Source organism: Alligator sinensis, unplaced genomic scaffold, assembly GCF_000455745.1.
Source record: "Alligator sinensis unplaced genomic scaffold, ASM45574v1 scaffold379_1, whole genome shotgun sequence".
Classification (NCBI taxonomy): Eukaryota; Metazoa; Chordata; order Crocodylia; family Alligatoridae; genus Alligator; species Alligator sinensis.
The window spans coordinates 2,721,866-2,737,765 of NW_005842001.1; the positions used below are offsets into that span (position 1 = coordinate 2,721,866).

General features: G+C 43.1%; 1 protein-coding gene across 7 annotated transcripts in view; it reads left to right on the forward strand.

The window, feature by feature from the left end:
• The window catches only part of TNIK (TRAF2 and NCK interacting kinase), a 326,733-nt gene that overhangs the window by 174,929 nt on the left and 135,904 nt on the right, over positions 1-15,900 (forward strand). For all 7 annotated transcript variants that reach the window (XM_025201756.1, XM_025201754.1, XM_025201757.1 and 4 more), the window contains exon 3: positions 10,727-10,783. In XM_025201756.1, coding sequence (XP_025057541.1) covers positions 10,727-10,783 — 57 coding nt within the window. The remainder of the gene's footprint in view (positions 1-10,726; positions 10,784-15,900) is intronic.

The window sequence follows — 15,900 nt, forward strand, 5'->3', positions numbered from 1 at the left end:
CGGCAAGGGGGGAGAGCTCTTGATGGGAGTAGCAGCCACTGTCACGGTGTCCAGGGAGGGTGAGCCTCTTCCCAGCTGGGGCTGCACTGCGGGGTGGGCGTTCACCCACTGGGAAGGGGCTCGTGTTCCAGAAAACCATGACAGGCTGCTGCCCCCATCACAGCTGCTTTCCCCTCGCTGCTTCAGTGGCTGGGTGGGTTCAGGGCCAGAGTCCAGCTGGCGATGGGAGTAGCAGCCACTGTCACGGTGTCCAGGGAGGGTGAGCCTCTTCCCAGCTGGGGCTGCACTGCGGGGTGGGCGTTCACCCACTGGGAAGGGGCTCGTGTTCCAGAAAACCATGACAGGCTGCTGCCCCCATCACAGCTGCTTTCCCCTCGCTGCTTCAGTGGCTGGGTGGGTTCAGGGCCAGAGTCCAGCTGGCAGGGCCCCTTAGGTGGGGGCAGGGAGCAGGCTTATTTCCACCCTCTGCCTCTGGGGGACCTCAGCGGGGTCTGCTTGCCCCAATTGCCACTGCTGTCCACTCTGTGGCCAGGGCAAGTGGCAGAATAAGCCCCCTCCTGCCCCCTTCCCTCCAGCATCCAGTGGAGGGGGAAGGAGGGGGTTTATTCTGCCACTTGCCCCAAGCAGCCACTGAGCAGCGGCAGCGGTCAGGGTGGGCAGATCTGGCTGCAGTCCCCCAGGGGCAGAGGGGGTAGAGGAGGAGCCCCCTCCCTGCCCCCTCTGCCTCAGGGACCATGCTGGCTGGCGTCTCGCCACACCCAGCCCCGCTGCTGCAGCAGTGATGGGGGAGCGCCTGGCTCAGGTCCCTGACGGTGGGATAGGAAGGGAGAATTAAATCCCTCTGTAGCCAGTTCAGCCCAGGACCCTGCTCCTGCCTGTCCCTGTTCTGGCTGAGGAGCAGAGGGGTGGGGCGGGGCCAGCCCTGCTCAACTGGAGCAGAGCCCAGCCTAGAGAGCATGCTGGGATGCTGGGGGACTCTAGTTTAACTTAAACCCGGAAGGGCATTGCATAAACCGGTTTGAGCTCAGTCAGTTAAGTCTGAGCTTATATTCAATACTACATTCAACCAGACTTATCTCAAACCAGTTTCAGCCATTTTGGAACTGGTTTATGTGCACTGAAATTATGTTCTGTTACAAGTTTAAACCAGTTTGTGATCACTTAATGCAGTTTGTGTAATGTCTGTCGGTAGCCTTACAGGTGCTGCCAGAAAAGCTAATGCTTGTATTTTATTCAAAGCAAAGCATGTTTTCCAACATATCTGCCATTCATTTTTACCAGGCATGGCCTCTAAAGATATGATGAGCTGAAATATAAATTTCACAGCCTTTTTAAATCTGTCAATGTTAGATGTAAAGAGTCCCAAAGTAAATAGTCTGTATGTGGATGGAGAATAATACAGAATTTTAAAAGAATAATTAATATATCCTTATTGTTACTGCATGCCATTATAAAGGAGGATCACCTTCATTTCTGAATGCAGAAGGGAAATGTTATTCCATTAGTTGGGAACGTTATCCATCCAAGAGACTAGATGTATGCTGTACTGATTCAAAGGGGCTGCAACAATTGTCTTTCAGTGACAGCAGCTGCAATTTTATTCAGCATTTTCTGTAGCAAACAGTGTAGGCCCATCTGCTTAATCCTTTAGACACCTTGCTGGAAACACTGTCACATATCAGTATGAGACCAAGAAACAAAATCAATACTACTTGGTTTATTCCAAAGACAGGAGTGCAAAGCAGCATAGTCTGCAATGAGAACACCATACACCTTCCGTAGGGTGTCAGTAGGTACTTTCCCCAGCTCCTCTGATGAGTGGAAGATCTGAGCTTTTGTTCAGTCATTATTATGATTTCCTTAGGAGCCTTGGGGCCAATGATCCTAATGAAGTCAAAACAATGCTTTTCTTTTAATGGGAGCAGGACAGGGTTTTAACAGGTGCTGAGCTGTCTTTAGCTTTCCTTGACCCTGCTGGGACATTGCATGTCACAGTCAGAAACATGGTCTGGAGAAGGAAGTATGGTCTCATAGTTGCAGGTTGAATCCTAGGTTCTGTTCCTATTAGTGTAAAAAAGTTACAAATCCTTGAGAGCCATATTCCAGTGATTTATTTTTTTTTTGGGTGTGGGCTCCTCCATTCTCAAATGACAGTTTTAAAAACGTGTGGCCTGATTCAAAAGACCCAAGTATTCAAACTCTCACATGGTGCACTAAACCTAGCTGTTTAGTTAAGTGTTTGAATGGGACTCTTCATTCCATCCAGGAAGAGCACACACCAACTGCTGAAACATCCTTAGCCTGACAAAGGGTTTTTGAACCCGAAAGCTTGCTTAATAACTATTCTCCAGCTATTTGGGTTGGTCTAATAAAAGATATCAGATCCACCCAAGGAACCTTGTCTGAATGGGAGTTTAGCTCTTCTGAAAAATCTGGCCTTGATTGTGGGTACTAAGCATCCAAGCACTTCTATGGCTTGACTTCAGATTCTCTGACCAGTTAGTGAGAGATGAAGCCAATAGGAGGTTTGAGTGCTCAGCTCCTCTGTGGTTAGACAAAGGGTGTGGAGGCAAGGAACAGGGAACTAATTAGGGTCTGCAGCCTGATTATTCAAGAGTGACTAGTGATGTTGAGTGTCTCCATTTTTAAGTGGAGACCTCTTTGGGAATCCCGGCTTTGAAGAAGTGCTGCCCCCACCTTCCCATTGAAAATGGATCCATTGAGACATCTTCTTAACTTGAGTTCCATAAAAACAGAGACACCAGAACCCAGTAGCCACTTGAAAATGTTAGGCTCCTATGTTCATTTTTAATAAAAAAGCAAAACTAAGATGCTGTTTCTTTGTTCCCTGTAGCAGGTGAGTCGTTTTGATGGTGGGGGGCAGGCACTGGCTACAACAGTGGTCTATTCTGCCATTGCCAGTGAGTGGAAGAATTGAAAGACGTAGGATTTCTTGTAGGCTATTGACTGCAGCTGCTTTTTTTCTGGCTTAACCCTTGCTTGCATTGCCTTCCTGCTGGTCACAGTAGGGGGGAATATATCCTAAATGAAAATGCAAGTAGTGTTTTGATAAATCTGTGAGTGGTTACATGGAAGAGGAATGCAGGCATTCGGTTCTAACATTGATTTAAAGGAGAACTCCTGTGTGTTTAGATCAAAGGTTCTACAGATGCACATGTTATTTCAAAGCGATAATATATATTGTTAAACTCCAAATGTAACACAGATTGGTGTGGAACATGCACAGGAATTTCTACATTACTATAGTGACAGGTGCTTCTGAATACACAGAAGGACTGCTGTTTTTTTGAGGCAAAGAGACTGATGATGATTTTCTCATCTCCTTCCTTCTTACCTGGACTCTTATGGCAACAAGTGGCCTTTTCCATACCCAAATATGACCCATTACATTGGCAGCCCCATTCCCCACATCCAACTTGACCTTGTAGGAGATACTGATCTCCAAATTTTTAAAGTATTTTTTTTTTTTTTTTTTTTTTGCCCTTCTGAGCTATCTTGTGACCTTCACCTTCCCTTGCTGTTCTTGGGAAGCCTGAGAGACCCTAATCCTGCCACAGCTTTCTGCTGATTGATCCTTATGCAAAGCTCAAGATAAAGTCAAAGGCCAAGTTAAATGCCACACAGATCTAGCAGCCTTGTTCTTCCCTTCTGTAAACTTTCTCAATCAGTCCTGGCTTTTGTGCCTAGTGGAAGGTGGTTACATGAGTGATGAAGGTTGAATTTTGGGTGGTTGGAGGGTTGGCAAATAGTCTGGAGTTGAGGGAGAAAGAGCCGAGAGAAACTCTAGAATGCCCTGCTCCCAGAAACGGGGTCTCCCAAGCTTTAAGGTAGTTTTGAAATTTGCTTGCTCTGGTCCTTGATGCATGGAATATTTATCCACTTTGATACAAGCCAAGGCAACATCATTGTCTTTAAAATGGAGTTAAAGAGAATGGATAATATGAGGAAAGGCAATGCACATGCAAGTTCCCAAACAAAGCTTGTATGTAGGATAAATGCTACAGCTGTATCGCTCAAAAAGTGTTTTCAGTAGCCTTAAGTGTCTTTGATGGTCTGAGTATCTTTCAAGTTCTTTGGGAACTTTCACATTCACTCTTTCTTTTGTCAGTGCTATTACCAGACCCAAAGTTCATTTAATTAAATGAGAATCTTTCCATTGGCTTCTGTTTTAGCTTAATGTCAAGCCCTTTAAAGAGGAGGTCCAGCATAGTGAATTCTGGCCTTAGCAAAAGTAATTTTATTCCTTTCCAAAAGCTCAATGTATGAAAACATGCTCCCATGTATTCTTCTGAACTAATGGGATCTGTTTTTTCTTTGGTTAGGGTCAAGTCTGTATTTGACAGCATTTGAAGGCAACGGCAGCCTTGGTTCTGGCTGGAACGGTCTGAAGCTCTTTGGTTTATGATCAGGTCTAAGTACCAATCTGTAACCTCTCTGTGGCAGTGCAGAGTTCACACTAAGCAATTTTAGCACTTGGCACAAGTTTTTTAGATACCTCAACTCATCCTGAGTTCAGATCTGCTGTGAAGAAATGTCATCTTGGTGTCCTAAGCCAGACTCGTTATGGGTTTCCATTAAAATAAAGTGCTGTTGAAACAAACAGTGGCAACACTACTGGAATAATACTAAGGTCCCTTTTTCAGCTTTCACTTAAGTTTGCACATACAAAGCACAGGATGCGGTTGCTAATACACAAGGGTTTTCAGTATGTAAAATTAGGATGCTAACTTAATTCTTGTATTGTACATGGTACTTGCATCATTTCTGGGTAACCTAGGTAAGAATTTCATGACTGTAGTTCAAAATAAGGAATATCTAACTTTGGCTTAAAGTGCAGAGAATATTTTTCAACACAAGTTGTATTACATTTTTGTTGTTGTTTATTATTCATAATGATGGTCTCAGCAACAACACTGAATATCATAGGTCTTAAAGGGACTGGGTTTATAACTGTATTAAGGAAAAGAAAACCACCGTTGCTGACGGGATCCCTCTTCTGTTGATGAACTTGTGCCCTAATATAACTACACTGCTAGGACTTTGTACTGTAGATAAGGCTTTAAATCATAAGCAAAATTCCACCATCCCTGGATTAAAATTCAGTATGAATTTTCTGGTATAGTCTTAACTAGGACTGTTAAAATCCCACTATGATTTCACAGAGGAAAGGTGGTGTTTTTCTGTTGGTCCCATAAACACTGAAGGAGGATGGGAAACTAGAGTATATAATCACTGATATTAGATTTTCCCAGCACTTCAGGGTCATAAATCAATGCATTGTTTTCAGCAGCATAGTTACGACTGTCAGAAGGCTCTAAAATTCCTAGTTGCAGTCGGCTGTTCACACATGTTGAGAAGCAGAAGCAGCTTTTAGGTGGGAGCCAAAAAGGAACTCAAGCAGGCAATTAAGCAAAAATATGGTGTTGACTGTAATTTGAATTTAAAAAAGAACCCCTCAGTTAAATGCATCTTAACTGGGTATTTTTACTTTATTCTGCTTATATATAAATCATGAAAATCCTGAATAGAGGGAAAGGAGAGTGGTGGGTGCTCAGAGTCAAGCCCAGAATTCCAGAGCTGCTAGCTTTACCGTTCGGTTATGCATTGCTATACAGGAGCTATGGAATAAATAAGTATTGTGACAGCCCCAGGAGATTCAGACAGCACCACTATTCTTTTTTCTTCTTTCTACTGTATTCACTAATGGAGCTGTCAGTTGTGTGAAACACCAGAATTACTTTCTGTAACACTGTAATGTTCCAAGTCAAAGATGTGAATTAAAGACCCCAAGGCCCATTGCAAGCCATGTGTTTGTCAAAAACAGAACAGGAAATACACTGTTTTCAGTGTCACAAATTGCTTCCCCTACCATGGCTTTCATTTCCTGAAGACTCGGTAAGTCTTGATTGCATCCAAGTGCATCCCCACCGTTACTCTGTTGACACTAATGAAGATGCCGTAACTTTGGTGCACTAGCAGGGCAAATAAGGGTAAATTTGGGATTTGGTTTCCTAAATTGTGCTATCTAAATATATGGTATTCTACATATTCCCAACTCTTTCTAAAAACAATGTCCAATGGATACTTAACAGTGTTTGTCTAGGGGCTTTTACTGAGGAGACAAGATAGTAGCGCATAATAATTTTGAGTGACCTGATCTTAGTGGAGCCAGGAAGAATTTACTTAATGATTTCAGTGGGACTGGGATGTTGCCCATTATGGATAGGTGGAGAAAAGCAGTAAGAAAGGGGCTATTCCTCTTCATTACATGTCATCAGTGGCCACCTTCAGGACAGCTATTGCTCCATCATTTACTTGGAGATATTCCTTTTGGTGCTGCTGATTAAATTGCATTCCTGTGCCTTAGTAGCCAGAGTATATGTGTAATGGCTGAAGAAGTTGATTCCTTGAGTCATTTTTCCTTTCTAGTTTATTAGATTTATCTTAAATGCTATGAGAATTGTTACCCTTCATCAATGTTGACCATGTGAAGAAACACCTTGAGAGGCTGGACACCTTCAAGTGAGCTGGCTCAGACAGTTTACACTCCAGGGTACTTAAGGAGCTGGCAAGCATCACAGCTCAGCCCCTGGCACAGATCTCCGAGAAGTCGTGGCGCTCAGGCGAAGTCCCCGAGGGTTGGAAGAAGGCCAATGTGGTGCCTATCTTCAAGAAAGGGAGGAAAGTAGACCCGGGGAACTACAGGCCCATCAGCCTGATCTCTATCCCAGGGAAGATCTTGGAAAAAATTATCAGAGACCATTCTTGACAAACTGGCTGATGGCAACATCCTGAGGGATAGCCAGCACGGGTTTGTTGCTGGTAGGTCTTGCCTGCCTGACGTATCACCTGGACAAGGGAGAAGAGATTGACGTCATATATCTTGATTTTAAAAAAGCTTTCGATCTGGTATCCCATGATCATCTCATAGAAAAACTGGCCAACGGCGGCCTCGGCTACATCACAGTCCACTGGCTGGGGAACTGGCTCCGAGGTCGGACCCAGAGAGTGGTAGTCTACCAAAATCAATCATCGTGGTGCGCCGTGACCAGTGGCTGAAGAAGTTGATTCCTTGAGTCATTTTTCCTTTCTAGTTTATTCCTGCCAACACTAGGCATAATAAAACCCACCAGTGTTCAATTAGTAGACATTTTTGCATGTACAGGTTGAAACAACATAGGAGCCCTGAAACCTGCTGTTGCTCCTCTCTTTGTCTTTCTAAATTTAAACTGGGCCATACTTTTTGAATCGTAAACAGTGCTGCCATTGGAATATGTACTGCTGCTCTGGCTGCATAAATCCCATCATTAAATGAGCAAGAAATCCTAGTGGGTGAATTAGTTCCCTACTGAAATAAGCATTTAGATGGAATGAAATGCAGTAGTGTTCTCAGAAATCACCCTGCAGCCTGTAGATTTGTTTTTTTGTACAGAGTCCACCCACCAGTGTTATTGTGGCTATAAATTCTAGGGGAGGAGAAGCCTAATGCCAGGCAATGAATGGTAAATCTGTACCCTCTTAAGGACGAGGCAAAGCTGTAGATGATTGTAATCTGCAGGAAAGTGTTACTGGAATGTTGAAAGACCTGCTGTCCCCAAAGACCCTGGAGATAGTTTCAGCATCAAACCTATGTGGACAAGTTCTGCTGTTACGCTATTTTCATTCTGGAACAACTTGACACTGAGAACTTAGTTACTTTCACAATAGATACCAACATTCATTCCTCTGGCTTTTTCTTCTTTCCCCAAAATGCAATCAGACCAGAGGTCCCTCAGTTCTGCTGTTGCTGAGAGTGCCTAGTGTGCCTCATCAATGTCCGGCTGCACGCTTATTCCAGTTTTCTTCTCTTGTGTACCCAAGCACATGTCCTGAAATACGGAACAGTAATGCTGTTCCCCCAGGACTCTGGGATCCTCTCCAGTGGCTCAGTTTTATTCATATAATTTGCAGAGCTTGATGTTAGACCAAAAAAAGTGGAATATTTCCATGTGATATACTTCTGGAAGGACAAAGCAAACCTGCTACCTCAGCTTGGACGTTCTGTTCTATTAATGTTCAGCTCATACAAATGAAGAATGTGATAGCTGCTAGGAAGGCATTTCCTAAAGCAGAATCTCATCTGTATTTACATTTTCTCTAATATTATATCTTTCCTCTGGCAGGACCATTACCCTGCACTGCTCAGTCCCCAGCAGCTCTCACTGTCCAAGGTCCTTTCACTAATTTGAGAGGCCAGGAAAGATGGAGTGTAGCAGAGCTCTACTCTTCAGTGCCTCCAGTGCACCTGCTCCCAGCCTGCCTGGAGTATCCAGACTGATGGATCTGGGGATTGTTGGGCCCTGTTAGCCGACCCCCACCTCCAAATTGCCATGCATTCCTTTTAAAAGTTGCTATGAGAGTGCAGGAGAGCCGCACCTAAACCTCAAGTAGCAAGGCCTTGTGGTCAAAATCTAAGTGAGACAGCATGGTCTGGCGAACAGAACACGAGATGGTGGGTCAGCAAACCAGCCTTCTTCTTGTGGCTTATTGACTGATCGTGACCTTGACCAAATCCCTTTTCTTCATGCCTCTATTTCCCCTTTGTCTATTAGTGGTAAGTTCTGCAGGACAGGAGCTGCCACGGCATGCATCGTGTATGCTGCCTCATTCAGTGAGGCCTCAAAGTGCTACTGTATTGCGAACAACAGTTGGGAAAATGTGTGAGCGCTTTTGTGTAGCACCAAGGCATAAAAATACTGGCCCACAGACTTCCTTAGAGGAGAGGCACTCTTTCAGTTTTCTTTCTTGTTTATATTCTGCTCATATGCTCTTTCAAACAGAAAATTGGGGGGACTGTTTGTTGAGAAGAGTTTTGATATAAGGCTGTGTGATTCATTGATGGAGGGTGGGGAGCAAATAAACACAGAGCAAAATGCGGTACTTTACATGCTAAACCACAATCTATTTTTGTCTCATAATAATGAGAAAGAGGATGGTTTGCACATGACCTAGCCTTTCAGGGGCTGCCTCATAGTCTGTAAAGATCAGGAAAATGAGTCCTGTCAGAGCCTTGCTCTTTACACTTCAGCTTTTCTGTTTTACTGCCAGCAGGGTTTGTTTTTGAGAACCTATGACGTTATCTGCTGACACATGCTGACTGGTAGCAGCTCTTACTTTGTGGTTTACTTGATAGCAGTTTTGTTATTTTTAAAAGTCCATTGTCAGTTCACTTCCTTTTTGGAGCTTTTTCCCCTTCTGCTCCTTTTTTTGGTTACAAGATGGCCGAGTTGAATGTTGCACAACAGCTGCCTTCTCACAGCTTTGCTAACTTTATCAGTGACTGAAAAACCAAAAGGCTCCACCTGTTGCAAGGAATGGAGGAATAAGGCAGGATTAATATCTATGCCTATTTGCTTAAATGCCTTTCGCAAGCAAGTAATATCAGGTTGTTTGAATATATGGTGTAGGTATCGGTTAAATGGTGGAAAAAGCACTTCTAAATATGCCTTAAGGTTGACCACTGAAAGTGGTGGACAAATATATTTTATCTTTGGTGTCCTGCATGAATGTTCGGTGTAACTGTGCTAATACCTACCATTAGTAATCAGTTTGAGTCAGGTGATTACTTTAATTTCCCTCTCATGTCTGGCCAATATTTTAAATCCATGCATGGTTTGACATACTTTCCCAGTGTAAGCAGGTGACTAATTTTGAGCCCCATTCAGTTCTGGGGGCTCATCTTATCAGAAGCTGACAGTTAGGCTGTATAACCACCCTTTCCATTTTGTGGTGTGCCCACATCAAATGAAATGAAGCCTATTCTTCTAATTGTTCCACGCCTAGTACCTCATTTAGCATCAAAGTGCAGTTTCAGAGGTATATTAGTCATTCATCTGCTCAGTCATGAAGTGAATTATTGTTTCAGGCTGAAAAAAAAATTAAACTGAAAGAAGAACGATCTCTTTTAAATCCTTAATGTTTTTGTTGAGGTAGTTTGTTGCTGAAAATGTCAATGTGGTCGAAGCCCTGCTCAGAACATAGAGGAGACAATGAAATCACTGAACGGTATTAAATTCTCTTGTAAGCCTTGTAATGTATTGCACCCCACATGTCTTAAGTTCACATTTTGACTGAGTGATTATTGGTAGCTTTGATCACAGAGAGAGAGAGAGCGTGATCAAGGGATAGCTGTCCCAGCATATTACCGTGCTGCTCTGAAGGGTGGTCGGACGTGCCTGTTCAGAACAGCAGTGCAATGGAGTTAGTGTCGGTCTGTACTTTATTGGACATTTATTCATAATTGCGTGGACAGGGGGGTGGTCTTTGTTCAACACCTAAAATGGGAGTTTGAATCATGTTGTCCTTCAGAATTGAGGGACAGTAACTGAGCTCTTTTTACAGTGAAGGTGTAGTAAGCACTCTGAATCCTTTACAAACTGAACATATGGGGGGAAAATATGTTTCCCATCATGGATGCTCAAGAAGATGACCTAAATTTTTGGGAGTGCTGCCAAAGAAGTAAGATTGCTTAAGGATGTTGTTGAAACAATGTTATAGTGACACATTCTGAGACGCGTTTTATGAAGGAGAGTACTTATTATGGGCCTATCAGGAAAGGCTAGTAATTTATTGAAGACAATATGACCATCCAATCTACTGAATTCTTGGTGCCAGTGTGTAACTTGAAGCAATGAAAAATTAAACTATTCCATTTTCTCTTTGACAGGGTCGTCATGTTAAGACAGGACAGCTTGCTGCTATTAAGGTTATGGATGTCACTGGGGTAACGTATCCTCCTTTTGCTATTTCTATAATTGTAAATTATTAAACAGGAATGGGAAAGAAGTTGCATGTTAAAACATGTGATGGCTCATAAAAGGTTGCTGCTTACAAGAGGCAAGTGCAGTTCTTCTTGCACTGAAGTCCATGGCAAAATTGCTTTAGCCTCCAGTGGGAGCAGGACTATGTACAAAATGCATTCTTTGTATAAATAAATATGCTTTTAAGTAGAAAATGTATCCAAAAGCCCCTTTCCCTCTCCCCTGCCCAAATCCTACCACAGCCAGAACAGCTGAGTTAAAAATGCAATTTTGGGTTCATAGGCAATTTCAAATTCAGAAAAATCCATTTTAAGAACAAAATGGATTGTTTTATAATTTTTTTAGAGGACAAAAGATTGGAAAATTAATTTTGGGTCATAGGATAATGAAAGAAGGCTGGAAGGGACTCAAGAACTCCCGTGTCACTTGATCAAGGATCATCTATACACTGTGCCAGACAAATATTTGTCTACAACTTAAAATTTCCAGAGAGAGAGACCTCCCTAGGTCTCTCTAGGTAATCTGTTTCAGCCTTAACTGCCTCATCATTAGAAGGGTTTCTGGCTGTAGCTGTGTTGGTCTAGGGACATAGCTTTCAGGCACAAGTACCCTTCTTCAGACATTGGGAGACTCTACTGTTGCTCTGTTTTCTTGGAGCTCTCAAAACAAGAGCAGAGTCTCCCTGTGCCTGAAGAAGGGTACTTGTGCCCAAAAGCTTGCAAAGAACTTCGTTCCAACTACTCAGTTGGTCTGATAAAAGATATCGCATCTGCCCAAACAACCTTGCCTGCCTTCATCATTGGAAAGTTCTTTTCTAATTTAGATTTCCTACATTCCAGTTTAAGCCACTTGTCCCTTTCCTTATTGACACAGGGAATAATTCATCCCAATTCTTTTTTACAACTACCAGTTCTGTATTTATAGGCTTTTGTCAGATCTCCCCCTCCCCACTCCTTTTGTTTTCCAGACGAAATAATCCCAAATCTTTCAACATTTTGTGACTTTATATGGTTTTTAGAACTATAATAATTTTTGGTACTTTGGCTACTTTCCCATTTGTTTATAATGTTCTTGACATGCATGGCCCAAAACGGGGCACAATACTGCAGATCTGGCCTGAGCTCTGATGACTAGAATATAAGAATCATTCTGGGTGTGTCTACACATGTACATTTAATGTGCATTAGCCCAAATTTTTTAAGGTGCATTAAGGGCACATGTCTACATGTGCGCACTTTTAATGCGCTTTTAAAAATATTGATTTGAGGCTGTTTGAGCCTAAATTTGATACCTGCATGAATAGTTAAATTGCATTAGCGAGCATGGAGATGCACTAATGTGCATTAATGTGGTGTATGTCCATTGACTTGGGACTAACTTCAGTCCCAAGTTGGTCTGCACATCCATGTTAGTGTGCATTGGTGCATGCACGTGTGGACATGTGCCTAAATCACCTTAATGTGCATTAGGCTAATACACATTAAGTGCGCATAAAAGCACATATAGACATGCCAACTGACATGCATACAACTCTTCTGTTAATACAGCCTGCTATGCTGTTAGTTGTTTGTTTGTTTGTTTGTTTTTTTACCTCCAACAGTATTACATTGTCCACTCCTATTCTGCTGTTGAGTTGGTATAACCCCAAGATCCTTTTCTGCAGTATTGCAGCCTAGCCATTTGTTCTCCATTTTGTATTTGTGTGTTTGCACTTGTCCTTATTGAATATCATCCTAGTTATTTTAGACCATTTTTCTAATTTATCCAGGTAGTTTTGAATCGTAACTTCATTCTCTAAAGTGCCACTATTCCCATCCAATTAAGTGTCATCTGCAAATGTAATAAGGCTTCATTTGATTCCATTGTCTAAGACATTAATGGAGATATTGAAAAGTACTGGACTTATGACAGATGCCTGGGAAGATGTACTTGATACCTCTTCCTAGTTTGACATTAAATCATCAGTGCTGTTCCTCTGAGCACAATTATTCAGCCAGTAATTCACCTACCTTATCTGTTTCCTTGGTTCACATATCAAGAGATCATGACAGACCACATAAAACTTTATTGAAGTGGAGGTTAATCACATGCATTGCTCTTCCTCATCCACAAGTCCATAGAAGGTCAATAAATTTTTTTTTTAAGGTTTTGAGCTCCTTAAAAACTGTTGAATGCTTTAAAAACAATTAAAGAATTTTGAAAAAAGTTGCTTCAAATGAAAAATTGAAATTGTTTCGAAACTATTCAAACTGACCTACTTGAATTACTTGTATTATGTTTTATCTTTAAAACATTAAAATCATGTGTCTTTTGTTTCTCCCAATCTCCATTTTTCATTGGGAAAATGTATGAAAAAATTCATACAGTTCTAGTTGTAGCTCTTCTCATATATGTAATTTTTTTCAGGACTGGAGCTGCCAGTTTTTTAAACTAATAAATGAGTCGAAGCAGCTACACTCTGTGTTCGTAGTTAACACGGGTTATAACTGTAGAGAAAAATGTATTGCAAAAACATGGCTATTTTGGAATTTATACGAGACTAAAAAAAATGAGAATTTTGAACTTGTTAAATAACAAATTAACTTGATTAAATAGCAAGACTAAGGCCTAATTACATCCTAGGAGGTCACAGGAAAAAACCCAGCAGTTTTCCAGTAAATCCCGGAAGTCCAAGCAGATAACTTGAAGATGCATTTGAAAGAGCTTTATTGAAGAAATCACTTTTTTCTAGTTAATGAAACTATACCTTTTGGAACATAGGATTTGATCCACATCCTGCAATCGCATGTTTTTAATTGGTTTTCAGGAATACAGCATATTAGAAATTTCCTAGCTACATAGGTATGAGTACAGTCAGTAAGCCCCAGCCATGTGTTTAGATTTACCTTAAATGCTATGAGAATTGTTACCCTTCATCATTGTTGACCATGTGAAGGAACACCTCAAGAGACTGGACACCTTCAAGTCAGCCGGCCCAGACAGTTTACACCCCAGGGTACTTAAGGAGCTGGCAAGCATCACAGCTCAGCCCCTGGCACAGATCTTTGAGAAGTTGTGGTTCTCAGGCAAAGTTCCCAAGGATTGGAAGAAGGCCAATGTGGTGCCTATCTTCAAGAAAGGGAGGAAATTAGATCCGGGGAACTACAGGCCCATCAGCCTAATCTATATCCCGGGGAAGATCTTGGAAAAAAAATATCAGAGACCATTCTTGACAAACTGGCTGATGGCAACATCCTGAGGGACAGCCAGCAAGGGTTTGTTGCTGGTAGGTCTTGCCTGACCAATCTCGTCTTCTTCTGCAACCAGTTGACATATCACCTGGACGAGGGAGAAGAGATTGATGTCATATATCTTGATTTTAAAAAGGCTTTCGATCTGGTATCCCATGATCATATAGAAAAACTGGCCAACTGTGGCCTCGGCTACATCACAGTCCGCTGGCTGGGGAGTTGGCTCCGAGGTCGGACCCAGTGGTAGTTGCCCAAAGTCGATTATCATGGTGCGCCGTGACCAGTGGGGTCCCCCAAGGTTCCGTTCTTGGACCTGTACTCTTTAACATCTTCATTAATGATGTGGACATTGGTGTCAGAAGCGGATTGGCCAAGTTCGCCAGTGACACCAAACTTTGGGTTCAAGCATCCTCACCTGAGGACAGGCTGGTGATCCAGGCCAACCTTGACAGGCTCAGAAAATGGGTGGACGAAAAAACCTGATGGCATTCAACACCGAAAAATGCAAGGTGCTCCACCTTGGGAAGAAAAACCCGCAGCATGCTTATAGGCTCGGTAGTGCTACGCTTGCTAGCACTGCAGCCAAAAGGAACTTGGGGGTCATGATTGACTACAAGATGAATATGAGCAACCAATGTGGTGCTGCAGCTGGTAAAGCAAGCAAAACCCTGGCTTGCATCCATAGATGCTTCTCTAGCAAATCCCAGGATGTCATCCTCCCGATGTACTCTGCCTTGGTGAGACCGCAGCTGGAGTACTGCATCCAATTCTGGGCTCCACAATTTAAAAAGGATGTGGAGACGCTTGAGAGAGTGCAGAGGAGAGCCACACGCATGATCAGAGGGCAGGAGAACAGGCCTTATGATGAGAGGCTGAGAGCTATGGGACTCTTCAGCCTGGAAAAGTGCAGGCTCAGGGGGAACCTGGTGGCTACCTGTAAGTATGTAAAGGGTGTACATCAGGATCTGGGGGAACGCCTCTTCACCAGAGCGCCCCAAGGGATGACAAGGTCAAATGGTCACAAACTCCTCCAAGACCATTTCAGGCTGGACATAAGAAAGAACTTCTTTACTGTCCGAGCCCCCAAGGCCTGGAACAGACTGCCGCCAGAGGTGGTGCAAGCACCTACTTTGGACTCCTTTAGGAGTCAGTTGGACGTTTATCTTGCTGGGACCCTTTGACCCCAGCTGACTTCCTGCCCCTGGGGCAGGGGCTGGACTCGATGGTCTTCTGAGGTCCCTTCCAGCCCTAATGTCTATGAAATCTGTGAACCCTCAGAACATCTATAAGCAATCTGCTTCGTATTACTGAGATAAAAATGTATGGGAGCCAAGTGTAAATAAGTACATGGGAGATCAGAAGAAGGAAGTTGTAGTTTACCTCGCTGTCTCCAAAAGTCAGGTTTTATAAAATGAATGGGCAGAGCTACTAAACAAGCCTCTTTGGCCCCCTCTACGTGTTACAGGTGTTGCACAATTACCTGGAGACCAGCTAAATGTGCAAAGTAACTATCACACAATAAAAAGTTCAAACCGGCTATAAAGTTAGACCTCAAAAATGTGTACTAAGTTGTATGGTTGGTTGCTATTGAGCTTTAATTTGCATGTCTAGCAGGGTTTCCTCTGCAGCTGGGAGCCCCGTGTGACACCCCCGAGCCCTGGCTGCTGTGATCCACAAAGCTCAGGGGTATGTGAAACCCCCAGGCCTGCATGGGGCTCTTGGTGAACCCAGACCCACACAGGGCTCTTGATCCCGGGTGAGCTTCATTCATAGTTGGGACCAAGAGTCCCGCATTGGACAAGTCTCTGGGTCCCAGCTGCACCTCACAGCCATATCTGCCAGGGCTCTCA